This window comes from Thermobia domestica, chromosome 6, assembly GCF_964235325.1.
Source record: "Thermobia domestica chromosome 6, izTheDome1.hap1.1, whole genome shotgun sequence".
Taxonomy (NCBI): Eukaryota; Metazoa; Arthropoda; class Insecta; order Zygentoma; family Lepismatidae; genus Thermobia; species Thermobia domestica.
In genome coordinates, this window is record NC_137459.1 from 98,798,991 (window position 1) to 98,817,926 (window position 18,936).

At 34.3% G+C, this 18,936-nt stretch overlaps 1 protein-coding gene across 1 annotated transcript in view; it reads left to right on the plus strand.

Moving 5' to 3' along the window:
- Positions 1 to 18,567, plus strand: part of LOC145687250 (uncharacterized) — a 99,491-nt gene extending 80,924 nt beyond the window's left edge. The window contains exons 7-10 of the mRNA XM_081760724.1: positions 4,379 to 4,513; positions 10,505 to 10,639; positions 15,789 to 15,929; positions 18,488 to 18,567. Of these exons, the coding sequence (XP_081616850.1) occupies positions 4,379 to 4,513; positions 10,505 to 10,639; positions 15,789 to 15,929; positions 18,488 to 18,567 (491 nt within the window). The remainder of the gene's footprint in view (positions 1 to 4,378; positions 4,514 to 10,504; positions 10,640 to 15,788; positions 15,930 to 18,487) is intronic.
- The last annotated feature ends 369 nt before the right edge of the window (positions 18,568 to 18,936 follow it).

The following is an 18,936-nucleotide window of genomic DNA, read 5'->3' on the forward strand; positions in this document are numbered from 1 at the left end:
TGAAGGCACTTCCAGTGCATGATCACCACCTTGAAAGGCGCCATATTGAATACAATCAAATATGATAAATGGCAAGGGGGGCATGTGGGGCATGAAATAGCACTAGAATTTACCCCTAAATACATTTCCGTATCCAAAGTTCATTTATCTATTTACACTTCAGAGTTAAGAGCTCTCTCATCTACAGGAGCATATAAAAACTGTGCGAGTTAAATTTGTGTTGTGAAATGCGGTCGTGCAATCAGTTGCAGGGTTTTAACTAATGCAGTAGTATTCAATTTATATACAATCAAACAGTCAATCAATCAATTAGTGACAGTGAGCGTTCTACGAGCGAGTATGAGATGTCATCTTCAAGCCGGACTAAATCTGTACGTGTAACAGAAGCTGTCGTCCACAAATATAAAGAAACTCAGTAGGACGTTGCATTATTGAAAAGGAATGTGAAACTTAACACTGTTGCAGCTGCAGCGAAGAAATTCAAATGCAATTCGGCGCTTGAATGTAAGGCTTTGAAGTTCCATATCAAACCTCCTCGCTCTCATGTCATGTCACAACTAAAATAAGGCATTCAACATTTATCACACTGAAGAACTTACGGTTCATGATTATCATTTGAAAGCGTAGATGTTTTGACAGCGAGGAAATTGAACTATCCATTCCGTGCTTCTCGTGGTTTCATTAAGAAATTTAAAAGAGAGCACAGGATTCGCTCAAGAAGGATTACTCAATTTGTAACGAAGAAAGATGTTGAAAACGAAGGTGAATTACTTGATAATGCCCAAGATTTTGTAATTAAAATTAATAAGACAATACATGAGAAACCGTACATCTTTAGTACTGACTAGTCTAGGTATCATGAAATGACCTCTGGTAGAATTCTGTCAGAAATAGATGAGAAACTTACTACAGCAGTCGTTCAGTCTTTGGCATCAATGTCCTACGCATACACCATCCAAATTCACATTTACCTGGCGGATAGGTACACACATCTATATATGTTTCCAAGAGCCTAAAGGAGTGTTTGGGCCCAAACTGAAACAACAGTTAGTTAAACAGACACCCTTCAACATTGTTATTGATGACAGCAAATCAGGTAAACTCACTCGCGAACACGTCGAACTGTGGCTAAAGGAAGTGTTTATTCCTGATGTTAAGAAGATTCCTTGCTGTTGCTTGACTCGTGGAGTGGACACATGGGTGAAAACATGCGAGAATTGTTACATGGGAAAAACATTCGTGCTGAACTCATATCCCCAAAGGCCACCAAATTTAATTAGCCTCTTGATGTATACTTTTTTCGGTAGTATAACCTTTTAATTCGGAGACTTAGGGATTATTTTTTACATAAATTCATTGTTAGTGGTACACCGAAAAGCTTACATGACAGAATCTTCGTAACTAAAATGCATTATGTTGTGTATCAGCAATTTTGTGCGCCAGTTCTAAAAGACATGCTTGGGTATGCATGGCAGAAATGTGGATACATCAAAAGAACAATAGTTGGCTCATTTGCTAATGCTATAGGGGCTATGTTGCGAGAACTATTAAACTTATGTTTCATCGTCTAGCAGTGTCTATTCCATCGCGCTTCGAAATAACTATAATTTGTTGCAGTGCTCTATTGAATTTTTCACTACAGGCATTTCAATTTAATTAACAATTTCTCTTCCTAGGCTCAAGAGCTGATTGGTATAGCGGGTATTGTACATAAAGTGACTACTACTGCGTTAGTTAAAACCCTGCAACTGCTCGCATGGCCGCATTTCACAAAACAAATCTAACTCGCACAGTTTTTATATGTTTCTGTAGATAAGAGACCTCTCAACTCTGAAGTAAAAACAGATATGTAAACCTTGGTTACGGAAATGGATTCAGGAGTAAATTCCAGTACTACTTGATACCCCACATGACCCCCTTGCCATTTATCATATTTGACCGCGATTCAATATGGCACCTTTCAAGATGACGATCATGCACTGGAAGTACCCCCACATACAGATGTCCTATTCCGGTTTACAATGGTGAAGTCAGATCTTCCAAAACCTTTTTCATTTTTGTGCCAAAAGGGTATTCTAGGACTTTGCCTATCGGATTTCAAGATGGCGTCGGTGTAGCAGCTCAACGATGCATTTGCGCATCGAGTGCTATTACTATGTTACTAATCAACTCTAACTGAATCTTGTCACTAATTTTAATCAAAATTCAACTCTCATGGTTTATGGACCTTCCTTGTAAGAGAGCGTATAAAACAACATAAGGATGACGTTAAGCTAGAAAGGAACAAAAATGCGGTCTACAAACACGTAAGGGACACAGGACATTCAGTTAATTGGAATGAAGTAAAAATTCTAGGCCAGGAAGAAAGAAGTATAGTTAGGAAATGGAAGGAGGCACGGTTTATAGAAATGAAGGGTAATAAAGCAATCAAGTGAAACTCAGGACTGATCATCGACCAACAGTGAAATAGGTTGCTAAAAAAGTTTAAAGTATAAGATTTGAATACACATATCTATTATGGTTGTTGTATATATATTGATTGTCTTAAACGTGTTTATGTATTTATTAGTCCATATTAGTTATCTCTATATATGTGTGTATATATATGTATATATGTAATGGTATATTTATATCTAGATATATGTGTTGTATATGTGTATATACTGTATGTGTGTGTCGTCTTTTTAAGTGTATGCGTTATTGTATGTTTATCTGTTATATATATATATATATATATATATATATATATATATATATATATATATATATATATATATGTGTGTGTGTGTGTGTGTGTGTGTGTGTATTTGTATATATTCATATAATTATTTAGTTATTTATGTCAATTATTTGTTAGTTTAGATTGGTTGTGCTAAGATCGTCCTTTTTATGTGTGTGTGTGTGTAATTTACAACAGATAGGAAGCCTCGGTATAGGAAAATACAAATCAGAATACTTGAAGGGGATTGGCTGCTGCCAGGAGCCAATCAGAAGCAAGATGTCTCAGCTCTTGTTTGTATATAAGACTGCACATTTCTCATTTATCTCATAGTGTCTGATGAAGCCAAAATGTTAGTTGGCGAAACTGTAACACGTACGTAGTTTTTTTTATGTGAATATGTTGTTTTGCTAAGCAAATAGTTTGTTTGTGTTTAAGAAACAGCCGCGAAAAACCGCGACTGACAAAGAAACACAAGGATGCAAGGAACATTCTTGTGCAAAGATACGGGGAATGGACAGAGGAAGACTGGAATTGTGTGATTTTTTCGTACGAAAAGAAGTTTAATATTGTTGGAAACGATGCTGGAGTGAATCTTTGGGTGCGTAGGGGTGAGGAATTAAATAATAATTGTATATCTGAGACACAGAATTTCTCGGCAAGTGTTATGTTGTGGAATTGCTTCACATCGAGAGGATCTGGGAAAATTGAAATTTGTACTCGTTCAGTCAAAAGTGAAAAGTACATACAAATTCTTGATCATAGATTAATTCCAACAGTTAGGAATTATTGTACAGGGGCAAATCTGAACAAATTCTACTTTCAGGATGACAATGCCCCCTGCCATCGATCTCGTTCCGTCAATAATTGGTTTAAGGAGGTGGATATAGAGCGAATCTAGTGGCCTTCTAATTCAACAGATTTAAATCCTTTCGAAAACCTGTGGCGTTATGAACAAGAAACTGCGGGAAAGGTGTTTTGAAAACAGAAACCAGCTAATGGCAGCAATTGTACACACTTGGTACCGTGATTTAGACATGTTAACATGCCGCAATCTTGTTCACAGCATGCCCAGAAGAATTGAGGCTCTCAGAAAGGCTAAACGAAACCATACAAAATACTAAATGAAGGACAGCGTTAAAAAGATGATATTGAGTTATTCAGTTGCTTGGAAATTAAGAAAAGGTAATAAGGTAACGTTTCTTGCTAAATGTTACGTTAATAGTTAACTCTCTCAATTAGCTTCTTACAAAATATTTTTGTAATATACTTATGCATGTTTTATGGGTACTTCATTTTAGATTAATTTTCTGATTAATTGTAGGCAAAATGTGTTTGAACCAATTTATCAGTTACAATAAACATCTAGTAAGGTGCTGGTTAAATTTTAAATATGTTATACTGTATGATACAATTTGTATGACTCAAGTAAGAAAATTTATTGCCATAAAGATAAGTGATGCAGTTATTTTTTTTTACAAACTGTAATACAGATGAATAATGATATTATGGGCAAAATGTTTTCTCCAAAGCTAATAGAAGTAACTGACTTCGATAACATACGATTGAGAATTACCCAAATGGGTTGAACAGTATTGTGTTCTTTCCGTCTCCCTCAATTTGATATGTTACAGTATCCTCTTCTGTTTCTGATTGTAGATGAAGTCTCCGAAAGTGGAACTGAAGCTACGTCTGAAAGAAATGAACGTTGGAGGTCAGTGTACTCAAATTCTGGCGGAATTATTGGAGGACGTATTTCATCATCATATTACGCCTCAGATATAAAAAACCACGGTAAAAATAAGTGTTTTTTTCCAGATAAGTAGCCTACCCTGTACTTACTACCCTTTTGTGAGGGATTAAAGTTTATAATTAAACTAATTATTAACCTTCTGGACACGATAGTGCTCCTAGAATCAAATAGGATAAAGTATGATAAATTAGTGAATTTAACTAAGGTCTGACTTATTATAACTTGTTGATATAATTTTTTTATTACTTTATAGAGAAAATGTAAGATTAGAATTGAAGGCGATCATAAGCAAACCTGAACCTCTTTATTCACAACAAAGAAACGACGAATGTATATGTTAAGAATTCACAATTCCTAACTGTCTGTCCTGTAATTCTGGAAATTATTGTACAGGTGCCCTGTGTTACTTAGTTTAAATCAAGTTTATACTTCTTTCGACAACCAACTTATGTGTATTGTTTTCATGGAGCACTTTTATGCTGTTTTAGAATTTATTAAATAGGAGTGCATGACACCAAGATACCGAAATATATAAAGGTTTTGAAATATATATATATATATATATATATATATATATATATATATATATATATATATATATATATATATATTTTGAAATAGTTACTTACTTTTTGAAATGCAATCGACATGTTAAGAATTCACAATTCCTAACTGTCTGTCCTATAATTCTAGAAATTATTGTACAGGTACCCTGTGTTACTTAGTTTAAATCAAGTTGATACTTCTTTCGACAATCAACTTATGTGTATTGTTTTCATGGAGTACTTTTACGCTGTTTTAGAATTTATTAAATAGGAGTGCATGACACCAAGGTACCGAAATATACAAAGGTTTTGAAATATATATATATTTTGAAATAGTTACTTACTTTTTGAAATGCAATCGGTACTCAGTATTTTCATACTGCAACTCTCCGCACTAAACCAGTATTTTATAAACAACTTACAATAAATGCTCTCTGACACGATTTGAGCGGCATATATTAAGTGGCGAAGGGTGGTAAGAGGCCCTGAGGCCCGGCCTACCCATTTACTTTCAGAAATTATGATTTATAATTAATTTATTTTCTTTGCACAGAATGCATGGTATTTTCTAAGTTGAAAAAATGTTCGATAAAGAAATCGTGGTTGGCACCACTGCTGGGAGGCTCACCCAGCAGTGTCTTAGGCGACAGTAGAACTACCGAAAAGCTACTCAGAAACTCCCGCGAGAGAACGTGTTGGAAATGACGTTTTCTTCACACCAGCGTATAACTTGCGAAAGAGACCGGCCTCAGCGCTTATCGACTTTAGTTTCTACCTACTAGTTTCTCTCGAGGCCTTCAATTTCGATTCAATATACCAAACAAATAAAGAGCAAGATAACGTGGGCTCCATTCCGTTCCAACTTTGCTTAATTTTGCGCACTCTAACGCAACACAAAAACTGGAACAAGAAATTCTAAAGGCGCTACGCCTATTATCGCAAACTAATGCCCCTTTATTCCGTTGCGTTGGCGCAAGCCTGTACGAAATCAGACTCGTTGAGTTCATTAGAAAGAGTATATGTTTTTGAGATATTGTGAGCGGTTTTTTTCTTACATTTGCAAAAGTGAATGAGAGAAAATGTTAGTAAGTGGAGAATATAAATATACGTAATATAATTCCTATCAAAGAACCTTCTATGTCAGTTGTCTTTTGAAAATTAATGTGTTATTAAGGAACGAAGACTAACGCCTGTGTTGAAAATAGAACAAACAGAGGGCAAGAGAGTTCTGCATCCATTGGTACAATATCTTGATTGAATGCTTGTCATGTGTATTGAACAATATGATTCAAGACAAAATTTTACAAGCAGAGTTTGTTTCAGTACATGTAGACTAAACAACATATGTTTCTTGTGAAGCGCAGATAATGTGATAGTCCATCTTCCCCACCCGACAGTGACGACGCCAGCTTTAAGTTCTTAGGGGGGCAAAGGAGGGGCAGATACATTTTCGGGGGGGGGGCGGCTATTTGCCATACCAAAAATGACATATTTATTACGTTTGACTTATTTTACATTACATTGTGTAATTTCGTTGCTGTTTTTATATTAGACCTATATGATTTTAAATTAAAGTTATTTCAAGTAAAATTGGTAACTAACAAATAAGTAACGTCTGCACATGAAATATTTTTCAATGAAACTTTTGAAGCCTAAACATAAATTGAATTACTTTCACGTATGCTACAATTAACACATTCGTCTAGTACTATATGCTCTCTCTCTCTCTCTCTCTCTCTCTCTCTCTCTCTCTCTATATATATATATATATATATATATATATATATATATATATATATATATATACAGAGAGAGAATTTACGAGGAGCTACTGAAAATGTCCTAGTCCAATCCAGAAGGAATGTAGGTACTAGGTAGAAAAATGAAACCGTAGTTTAGAAAAACATATCTGTGTATGTATATACAAAACAATTTTTCATATTAATAATGAAATTCTTATTGTTTCTCAGGCTTCTGAAGTGATTGTGCGTGCCCAAACAGATAATTTCACGAACATCCAGATCCTAACTGTTATAACATTTTTGTTCCACCAAGGAAAGTCACCGAAGTATATTAATTAGGAAATCAGTGAAACACCACGGGACTCTCCTCCGTCATATACAGTGGTGAAGAGGTAAATGGCTTAGTATAAACGTGGCGATTTCTCAACAAATTATGCTTTACACCCAGGATGATTAAAAGCAATGACTTCCCGAAATCACGGATGCAATTTGTGACATTATTCTTGAAAATTGCAGCATTTCAGCCGTGGTGGATATAGCCCAGGGCCGGAGGGCCTAGGCCACCCCAGTTTTTGAGTGACAAAAATAATTTAAGCTATTATTTATATAGTTTTTTAAGTGTGTAACTCACGATATACATATTATAGTCTGAGGTCTGGCTGAACCCCGCTTTCTCAGTTTTTACCTTCTCAGCAAAACTTGTGTCAGAGATTCTTGGCATTTCTTTGGAACTCGTCGGTGGCATAATTCAGAATGGCTTGGGTATGCTCAAGTTCTCGGCATAATGGGTTCCCAAAATATCTGTCAGGAGAATAAAAGAGTGACGGCATTAAGAGAAGTCTTTTTCCAATTTGACCGTAATGCTGATCAATTTCGATAACGAATAGTAATCATAGATGAAATATAGTTGTACCACTATGATCCGGAACCGAAACAACAGTCAATGGAGTAGTAGCACTCATTTCTTCATCGCTCCAAGAAGTTCAAGACACAGAAGTAGGTTTAGAAACTGTTTGCAACATTCTTCTGGGACAAGTATGGAGTGATACTCATAGACTACCTCCGCAACGGTCAGATATTGAATCCAGAATCTCTTACTTAAAAAACTGAAATAAAATTCAAAGTTCAACGCCGCGGAAAATGAAAAGAAAGGAATTCTGTTTCTTCAGGAGAATACGCCTGTTCATCAAGCCCCTGCGAACACAACTGACATTGCATAATCTAGGATTTCAATGTCTAGATCATCATTCTTATTCCGCAGATTTAGCTCCGTCTAACTATTACGTGTACTTATTTCCCAAACTCAAATAACACTTGAAAGGACGCCATTTTAGATCTGATAGGCTACGAACAGTGGTGCGAGGAAATCTTCAGTTTTTTTTTTTAAACTTTTCTGCAAAACTGGAGCACTGTACAAGGTAGTATATTGACTCGCGGGGGGAAGTGTAGAAGAAGTAAAACTTCACCATTCCACGTGCACTCCTTCTGGGTTGGGCTACGAATTTTTCAGCAGTTCCTAGTCAATATGGTAGACATCACGTCAGTACTTTGAAACAAAATAAGTAAGGGAGCACTAGTATAAATCAATTACTAACTAAAGATCAGCACTCTGACTATACGTTTTATTGGGAATCAATTTAATTCCATAAATTTATTATTATCATTTGCAGGAAGGAAAAACACAACTCTTTTTATCCCCTTTAAAAAATTAAGCCCTGGTAGTTGCAAACTAAGCTGTTATAAGCACATCCTCTGAATATTGGAAGCCGAGAATAATGTTTCAGAAAAAAGAAGTTTTAAATAAAACAAAATATGAAACTGAAAACTTCAAACCTGGATAAATACAAACAAGTCACGTAACTGGTTTTACCTTTCTGTTGTTTCCAATCGAAGTTGATCCAATGAAAAGAAAACAAGTCGACCAAATCTACTATTGTTCGCTAGGCACAATAATTAAAAATCATAAGAAAGAAGTATAACTAAAATTTACCTCAAAAGGCGCTAAATTAGAAAACAGAAATATGCGTGCATACGCAAACGCTCAAAGAAGAAAGCTTTAGGACTAATCTGCCACATAGTAAATGCATGGAAAGTAGACTACAATTTGACAATGAGATTGATTATGATACTCATATAAAATACTACATATAGAATGTTTAAAGATTGTAGGAGTCTGGAGGGGCAGTCTAGGCGGCAGTCAGGGGGGCAGAAGTAGCTACTAGGGGGGCGCTCGCCCCCCTTGCCCCCCCTCTGGCGTCGTCACTGCCACCCGATCACGGCAATTAAAACAATTAAATTGCATTATGGCGACTTAAGATCATCTATGAGTGAGATACGTCATTTTCATTATGAAAATTGAGATCCGGATCGAATAAGTGCTGTCGATGAGCTACAATTGCATTAAATTTATGTGAATTCGTCTTCTTGTATTTCTGTAGTAAAATATTTATGTCTAATCTGTTTCATTTTACTATTATTATTATTATTATTATTATTATTATTATTATTATTATTATTATTATTATTATTATTATTATTATTATTATTATTATTATTATTATTATCATTATTATTATTAGTAGTAGTAGTAGTAGTAGAACATTGAGCCTACCCTCTTGAAACTATCACCCATCGCCACTGCATATATTTACGGCATTTTGATAACGTGTAATTTTAGAAATAATAGAACTGCGATGAAGGTGTTTCCAAGTCGAAATTAATTTCCTATAACCGAAAACCAAGATAACGGCAAAAACGTCTGCTATATATATATATATATATATATATATATATATATATATATATATATATATATATATATATATATATATTTAAATAGAATAAATATTGCTATGTGTAGCTGACAAAGGGGCTCGTAGTCATCTCCGATTGTTTTCCATCTCCCTCCATTCCATCCATTCCATTTCCAATACATTCCTATCTATCTGCTGCAGGGCCGAGTTTCATAATGAGTTTTAGACATCCTGCCTTTCCCTCATGTCTTTATACAGCCTGACATGGTGTATAATTTTGCAGGTATTGGTAAAACTACTTAATGGAAAACGTGAGTAACCGTTACTAGGCATAGAAAAAAAATTCTTAGGATTATTCCACAGTTCCGGTGAACGTCTATTAAGAATGTGAATATTATTACACTTCAAAACTATATTCTAATAACCATAAGTATCGGAAAAAGACTTACGGCATAAAACCAAAATGGTAATAGACGACAAAAACCGGTTTTATTCCAATCGATTCAGGGTCTCAAGAGAAAATATCACCATATCGTCCTAAATAATATTTCAATAACAAACGTACAACATGATATACGACAATGGGAAGTTCAGTGTTATGATCAGCTTTTACGGGTAATTTTTTCATAAACAGTTTAGACTAACTTGTTCGCATTTCATAAATAATAGCTTATTAACAACCAAAAATTCGTAAATTATTTCTCTTGAATTAATCAGCAAGAGATAGTTAAACCCTAGGGGTTGAGTTTTGGAATTTTTTTTTTAAAAAAATGCTGTTGATTTTGATCATATTTTGTAAATAAATATTTGTGCAAATAATACAAAGTATGAACAATAATCAGAGAATTTTTAGTCTATAATCCATTAAAGTAAGTTGTCTCACTAACAAAAGATTGAGAGCTACTTAAATGGGTAGAACAGTATTTTGACCTTTCCCTATCTCTCTATTTGTTAAGATATATTACAGTATCCTCTTCTGTTTTTGATTGTAGATGAAGTCTCCAAAAACGAAGCTGTAGCTTCGACTGAAAGAAATGGACGTTGGAGGTCGGTGTACTCAAATTCTGGCGGAACTACTGGTGGACGTATTTCTTCATCATATTACGCTTCAGATGTAAAAAGCAAAGGTAAAAGTAAGAGATTCCAAACTATCTGTCCTACAATTCTTGAAATTATTGTACACGTACCCTGTGTTACTTAGTGTAAATCAAGTTTATACTCCTTTCGGCAACCAACGTATGTGTATTGTTTTCATGGAGTACCTTTATGCTGGTTTAGAATAATTGATTAAATAGAAATGGATGACGTCAAAATACCAAAATACATAAAGGGTTAAAGGGTTACATAAAGGGTTCAAATAGTTATTTACTTTCTGAAATGCAATCTGTATTCGGCATGTTTCTACTGCAAATCTCTGCACTAAATCAATACTTTATAGTTAACTTAGAATTTTATTTTTTAAAAAACTAGTCACTTATTTGTTTGTCTCTGGAAAGCATTGTACGTGCTTTCTCTTTCCGTCTCTCTCTAGAAGGGCTAGTGTGTTTTTAAAAATTATTGGAAGTGAAAAAACAAACTAAAAATATTTGTGAGAATTTGAAGCATTTACTTCAAGCCCAAAGACTAGACTTTCTTATGTGCTGTTACTAATCAATGGTTTTACTGTAGAAATATTTCACTTCCTAACATCAATACGGGATTTTACACAGTGGCTATGCACATATCAAAAAATAAAACTACAGCGAGGAGACACTTGGTCAGAAGTCATGAACCACCGTATGGACATGGTAAACATGGTTTGAGTGTTGAGAGGCATAAGTTGGTTTAAATGTTCATGTCTCAAATACCAATCATGATGTTTTAATATTTTAATACACTGTTTTAAAGATATTGAATTATGCAACAGGAAAGTTTCAGTATTTACTTTTCTATTTTTTTTTACTTTTGTAACACGAAAGGTATTGTTTACGTAATTGCTATTCTAATTCTGATGTTACATTATTATTATTATTATTATTATTATTATTATTATTATTATTATTATTATTATTATTATTATTATTATTATTATTATTATTATTATTATTATTATTATTATTGCAAAGTCGAGACTTGTCTACATATTTTATATTTTATGAATTTTCTGATTGGATTTCAAGTCTTCTTGTTGTATAATCAACACACTCCATTGTTGGGGGTTTGGGGGAGGGAAATATTATTCTGTTACTTTTTATTTGTTTACTTGTACGCTACACCAAGCCTGGATACTACATTTAACCATCTACGGGAAGTACCCTAAATGTCTTGATGATCATAAGAGAGTTAGTGAATAAGTCTGTCAAGGGTTCGAAGCACTCTAAAGGCCAATTTCTCTTGCATGGTCTTGCTTGTTTGTATGTCTTTTTAATTGTCAGTTTAAAGTTGAATTCTCTGGATTATTCTTTCTGCAGAATACTTTATATTTTATCATGAGTGAAATCAAAAAGTTTCACCATTATAACATTGGGATCGTAAAAGTGTGTGTAATTACTGAATTCACTGAACAGCCAGTTTTTTCCTTCTCCCTGAACAGTGATCTTAGTGTAGTGGCTTAAGCGTTAGTTTCAATATGTTGGGGTTGCGGATTCGATTTCCGCTGAGGCAATTAAGGAAATTGTTATAATTTGCAATATTGATACTTCTGATGTATACTAACATGAAACATTTTCAATTTCTCTGGGTATAAGAGTTGAGAAGACTTCCTTCACAGGTGAAATGCCAACAATACAAAATTTCGTCACCTGTATCAACCTTCATTCGTACTGTCTGGAGAAAGTAACGTCTTTGTACAAGAATTGATGAATACGTAAGGGCTAAACACGTCCTTACTGCTGCAGTGTGGGCCAAAAATGAGTTCCTATTAATTGTTCCTAGTTGTGCACATATTGCAAATAGTGATCGAACTTACAACTCTAGTCACGCGAATGCTCCTATTTAAGATGCAACCTCACCTTTCTACCTAGAAGAAGGGCCAAACAAAATTGCATTACTGTTGAGCCAATTCAAAGTGATCTAAGTGATCAATGCATGTGGCGATCATCTCCAAAAAATCTATTTTTTCATGAAAGTTTATCTTATATCAGGGTACTTCAAAACCTCAATTAATTATTATTTTTTAACAATATTCCATGGCGACACAGAGGCTGGCGCCATTTTGCGTTTTTCGATTTTAGGCGTTTATCTTGTTTTGAATATCTCAGCATGCATTTGTCCTACCAAATCGAAAATTACTGGACGTCTCCAACTCATGCAGATTTAAAACTTTGAATTCTTAACATTTTTCCTAAAACCATTTGAAGGGGGTGAAACCAGGGTTTGCAGTAGGAATAATTTTGGACATTGAAAACATGTTTTCCAAGAGAAAACAACTGACGTAGAGGCCTGAATTTATGTTGCATGTAGTCCGGGGTCATAAGTTAATACACAAAAATTTACAGACTTGTAGGTGTTGAAAAAAATCGTAAATTTGGGGAATAATGCCAATTTAGCATATTTCACTGTTCAGTATCTTCAATGGACCTGGATAGAAAAATCCGAAATTTTGAGAATAGTTAGTCCTTTAGTATACCATAACACACAACAAACCGCGTTTTGTGTTTTTGAGCACAAAGGGATCAAAGTATTAAATAATGACATCATACTCTAGGAGGTATTTTGTTCATAAAATCTTTTTTGAACGTTGAAAATATGTTTGGGAAGAGGAAACAACTTGCGTACAGGTCTGAATTTGTTAGTGCATGACGTCCTGGATTATCAGTTAATACACAAAAATATACAGACCTGTAGCTGCTCCCAAAGGCCTGAAAAAAATCGTAAAGTTGGGGAATTATGCCAATTTAGCATATTTTACTGTCCAATATCTCCAATGGGCCTGGATAAAAAAATCTGAAATTTTGGGAATAGTTAGTCCTTTAGTATACCATAACACACAAGAAAGCGTCAAGGCGTCAAAGTACTAAGGAATGACGTCATACTCTAGAAGGTGTTTTGTTCATAAAATCTGCTGGAAATTTGTCAGTGTTTACAGCGAGAAAGTGTTCACTGACTTGAGAATGTAGAGCAAAAGAAAGGACAACAGTCTCCTGCATGAGCTGACAGTTAAAACAAGAATAAACATGAATGAGTATCATTGATATAGCAAGCAGCAAGAGCAAGGAATGCTTACGGACTTTTTGGTCAAGGGTGCACTTTGACTTTCCTCGCCTTCTGCTGATAGCTACATTATACACCAGTGCTGCTGTGGGTCTGATAAGACAGTGTTACAACTACGGGAAAGAAACGAACTTGAGAGCCTTGACTGGACTAATCATTCATCCTACTTTATTTTACTTCACAACAAGAAATTTCCAGTAGATTTTATGAACAAAAGACCTCCTAGAGTACCACGTCATTACTTAATACTTTGACGCCCTTCTGGTCGAAAACACAAAACGCGCTTTATTGTGTGTTATGGTACACTAAAGGACTAACTACTCCAAAAGTATCACTTCTTTTTTTATCGAGACTCATTGGAGATATTGGACAGTGAAATATGCTAAATTGGCATAATTCCCCAAATTAACGATTTTTTAGGCATTTGGGAGCAACTACAGGCCTGTAAATTTTATGTATATTAACTTATGACCCCGTACTACATGCACTCACAAATTCAGACCTGTACGTAAGTCGTTTCCTCTTTTCAAACAAGTTTTCAATGTCCAAAAATGTTGCTACTGTAGGCCCTAATTTCACCCCGTTCAAATTGTATTAGTTAAAATGTTAAGAGGTCAAAGTTTTATCTCAACACGAGTTGGAGACGTCCAGCAATTTTCAATTTGTTAGGACAAATATATGCTGAGATATTTGAAACAACGTAAACGCCTAAAATCGAAAAGAACACAAAATGTCGGCAGCCGTTGCGTCGGCATAGGATGTTGCAAAAATTAATTAATTGAGGTTTTGAAGTACCCTGGTATAGGATAAACATCAATGAAAAAATTGCATTCTCTTTGAAAATGTCGAGGGGCAATTTTTCATTTTTCTCGATCACTTTGCATGGATTGGCCCTGTTATCGGCTAACAAATATTTATATTATATTTCTTGTTGCCACAAAATGATAATTCTATCTGTATCTATAATCCATAAACGTAATAATATTATTTCGTTCATGTGTAAACCTAAGAAATATCTGAGATGCTGTACATTTTTTCTGTTCCTATGCAAAGCTTCGACTATATGACTTTTTCTTTCCTTCTGTGGTAATAATTAATTAACTATTTAATTAATTAATTAATAAATAATAATAATTATTATTATTATAAAGGAATAACAGAATTACAATACCAATTAATAAATATTGCCTTTCCATAGAAAAAAAAATAATAATTGCCACGACGGGATTAGAACCCTGATAGCTGCATTAAGAGATTCCTACTTTCACAATGTTTTTTAAACAAATAGCCCCAAACGGATTCTCAGGATTATTCCACAGTTCCCGTAAACATCTATTAAGATTGTGAATATTATTACACTTCAAAACTATATTCGAATAACCATAAGTATCAGAAATCTTACACAAATTTCCCCTTCTTCTGTGAATTGGCATCAGATTAAAAACGTTTCCTTAAGTTTCTTGAAATTAATCCAGAGTGAGAAGATTAGGTTCCGCCTCATCCTTTAATGCTCTATTCAAATCAGAAGTGCTTCAAATAACAATTTATGATTGTTTCGTCATTTATCGCCATAAAACAAAATTGGAACCGGATTTATTCCAATCGATTCAAAGTCTCAACCATAATACCTTTCTAAATAATCTTTCAATAACAAACGTACAAGATGATATTCCACAATGGGAAGTTCAATGTTATGATCAGCTTTTACTGGTAATTTTCTCATAAACAGTTTTGGCTAACTTGTTCGCATTTCATAAATAATAGCTTATTAACAACCTACAATTAGACGTAAATTATTTCTCTTGAATTAATCCGCAAGAGATAGTTAAACCCAAGGGGTTGAGTTTTGGTACATTTTTTTAAATGCTGTTGATTTTGTTCATATCTTGTAAATAAATACTTGTGCAAATAATACAAAGTATGAACAATACTCTCGGAATTTTTAGACTATAATCCATTAAATTAAGTTATCTCACTAACAAAAGATTGAGGGCTACTTAAATGGGTAGAGTAGTATTTTGACCTTTCCTTCTCTCTCTATTTGTTAAGATATATCACAGTATTCTCTTCTGTTTTTGATTGCAGATGAAGTCTCCGAAAACGAAGCTGTAGCTTCGTCTGAAAGAAATGGACATTGGAGGTCGGTGTACTCAAATTCTGGCGGAACTACTTGTGGACGTATTTCTTCATCATATTACGCTTCAGATTTAAAAAGCAAAGGTAAAAGTAAGAGCTTCCTTTATATAAGTAGCCTACTTTGTTCTTACTACCCTTTCGTGAGAGATTGAAGGTTATAATTAAAGTAATTATTTCCCTTTAGGATACGATAATGGAATAAAGTTTGATAAAATGGTGTATTTAAGTAAGGTCAGACTTATTATAACTCGTTGATGTAAATTTTTTATTGCTTCATAGAGCAAATGTGAGATTAGAATTGAAGGTGACCAGAAAAACACCTGAACCTCTTTAGTTACAACAAAGCAACGATGAATGTATATGTTAAGTGTTCACAATTCCAAACCCTCTGTCCTTGAATTCCAGAAATTATTGTACAGGTACCTTGTGTTGCTTAGTGTAAATCAAGTTTATACTTCTTTCGACAACCAACTTATGTGTATTGTTTTCATGGAGTACCTTTACGCTGGTTTAGAATAGTTCATTCATAGGAGTGGATTACATCAAAATACCGAAATGCATAAAAGTTTAGACTATATTTTGAAATAATTATTTACTTTCTGAAATGCAATCTGTATTCGGCATGTTTCTACTTCAAATCTATGCACTAAATCAATACTTTATAGTTAACTTAGAATTGTATTTAAAAAAAAAAAAAAAACTAGTCACTTATTTGTAAATATTCAAGCCCAAAGACTAAACTTTCTTATGTGCCGTTAATAATCAATGGCTTTGCTGTAGAAATATTTCACTTCCTAACAATAATACGTGATTTTACCCAGTGGCTGTGTATGCACGACCCCAAAAGTGCATTACCAAATGCAATTGTCCTTTTCATGCAATAGCAGTCAACCCAAAAAGCTCGGCGGTTGGGTTGGTTGCGAATTCGAAAGGCGTTAGACCAAACTTAAATTTTGCATCAAGTATATCAGTGTAGCAAACTGCAAATAAGAGAAGAAAACAAATTGTTAAGAATGACAATTGCGTTATCTTCACTGAGTTGGATGACATCAAAAGTTACAAAATGATCTCACTTAAGCAGTTCAAAAACGATGAATGGCAAGAAGCAGATATTAGAGGAAAACATTTACTTGTTTCTCCAAGAAAAGAATCTAATAAAAAAGAAAGAAGTTACGTAATGTAAAGGTTTCATATAAAAGCCCCAACATAAATTATGCAAGTTGACAAACGAAAGGCATGAAAAACTGAACCGAAGAGAATGAAATTGTGAACAGATATTGCAGACGTAAAACCAGGGCACACGGGTTTCGTATTTTCCTGAAAAAAAAAATTGTTTGGGTGGAGCACGGATCCCTCTAAACCTTTGATCACGAAATATCAAAAGTGCTAGTAGCAGTATGTCAGATGTCCGTAAAGAACATGAAGAATTGCAACGAAACTTTGTGAATGGACAATACGAAAAAAAAGGAATACGAGCTTTTTATTTTCTGCGGAAAAACGGTCAAAGGCGGCAAAACCTCCCGTACCAAAATTTTGGAACTTGACGCCCGAAAGGTAAGAAGAAGTGAACCGAAGTGAATGAAATTGTGCACAGATATTGTAGACATAAAGTGAGAGGATTCGGGTTTTTACATTTTCCTGGGAAAAACGTTTGGATGGGAGAGGACATCTCCAAATCTTCAATCGCAAATTTCAACACTGCTGGTAACTCAAAATTTTGAAAGTTGACGCCAATGTAGCTTCTGAGCAGGGTTGGATGTTCATTTTTCTCTTTCCTGCTTTCATGAAAAATATATTTCTTCCCCTCTATACGATGGACTTTGCTTCCTACTCGATGAACAAAATATTTCTTGTAAAATTCAGCCCGGGCAAAGGTTGCCATTTTTCGCCGCCACTGTCTACAACAACGGTGATTGATTAACTTGTTGCAAAGAACCTGTGTTAAAGACTGATAGCTACAAAATATATTGACAGAATGAGAGCCTTAATTTTAGTACTCAAGGTGCCCTCACGCAACAATAACAAGCTGCCGGCAGACGTGGCTTCTGTGTTTTGTAACATTGTGTTAAAAAACAGACACTCGGTCAGTTGCTTAGTTCTTTGTAAAACAACTGATAATGCTTTTTTGTCTTTTATACAAATCATATTTGAAAAATTGTTGTATGAAGCCTCTTCATTGCTGATAAAAACAATATATACATTTTCACGGAAGCCCACAGAAATTGTAACAGAAATTTGAAAAATATCTTTATCACTCAGATCCTCTATTATTATTATTATTATTATTATTATTATTATTATTATTATTATTATTATTATTATTATTATTATTATTATTATTATTATTATTACATAATATTTTTCGTTAGTCCTCACAGCAACTAATACTTATCAGCAGGGGTAAAATACTTGAGAATGCGGGGGGCCGCCGTCCCCCACCTCCAAAAAATGTGTACGGCGTCCTCCCAGTTCCTAAGAAATTACAATGGGCAAAGATGGGCATGCCAATACCTACCGTCCCCCTACCTTTTCAGTTTCACTTTATCCCTGCTTAGCAGGAAATTGATACGAGAGTTGGTGGGACAGATACTCTTTATTGATAAAAATCGTAATTTGGCAGTTATTAAAAGCAATATTTCTATGTGTAGATGTAGAAGAGAGGGAACCATGGAAGTTACTATTGCGACGTATAAAAATGAAAACTGTGTTGAACACTGACTACGAATAATTCAAGGATTTTTTAAAAAAGAAGGAAAATGATTACACCTTTTCAAAAGTAAAAATAATATAATTACTAAAAATACATTAATTGAAAAACTCAGGGGTACCAAGTGCATCCTCTTAAATCCGCTTGAAAGCGTTCGAGTCCAAATTCAAGTAAAGTTAAAGCATGGAAGACCCAGGATCTATTACCAGTGTTAGTTCTTGTGGTTCAGGTTCGAAGTTAATAAGCAAGTCCACGTCTCATATAGCTTCGTAGCTGAAAGGGACGTTAAGCTCAAAATCAACTCAAGAAAAGTTAAAACAATGAGAAAGTTTTCAACTGATTTCGCGTATTTAATTCTATGTTAAATAAAACTACATACACTTTTTGATA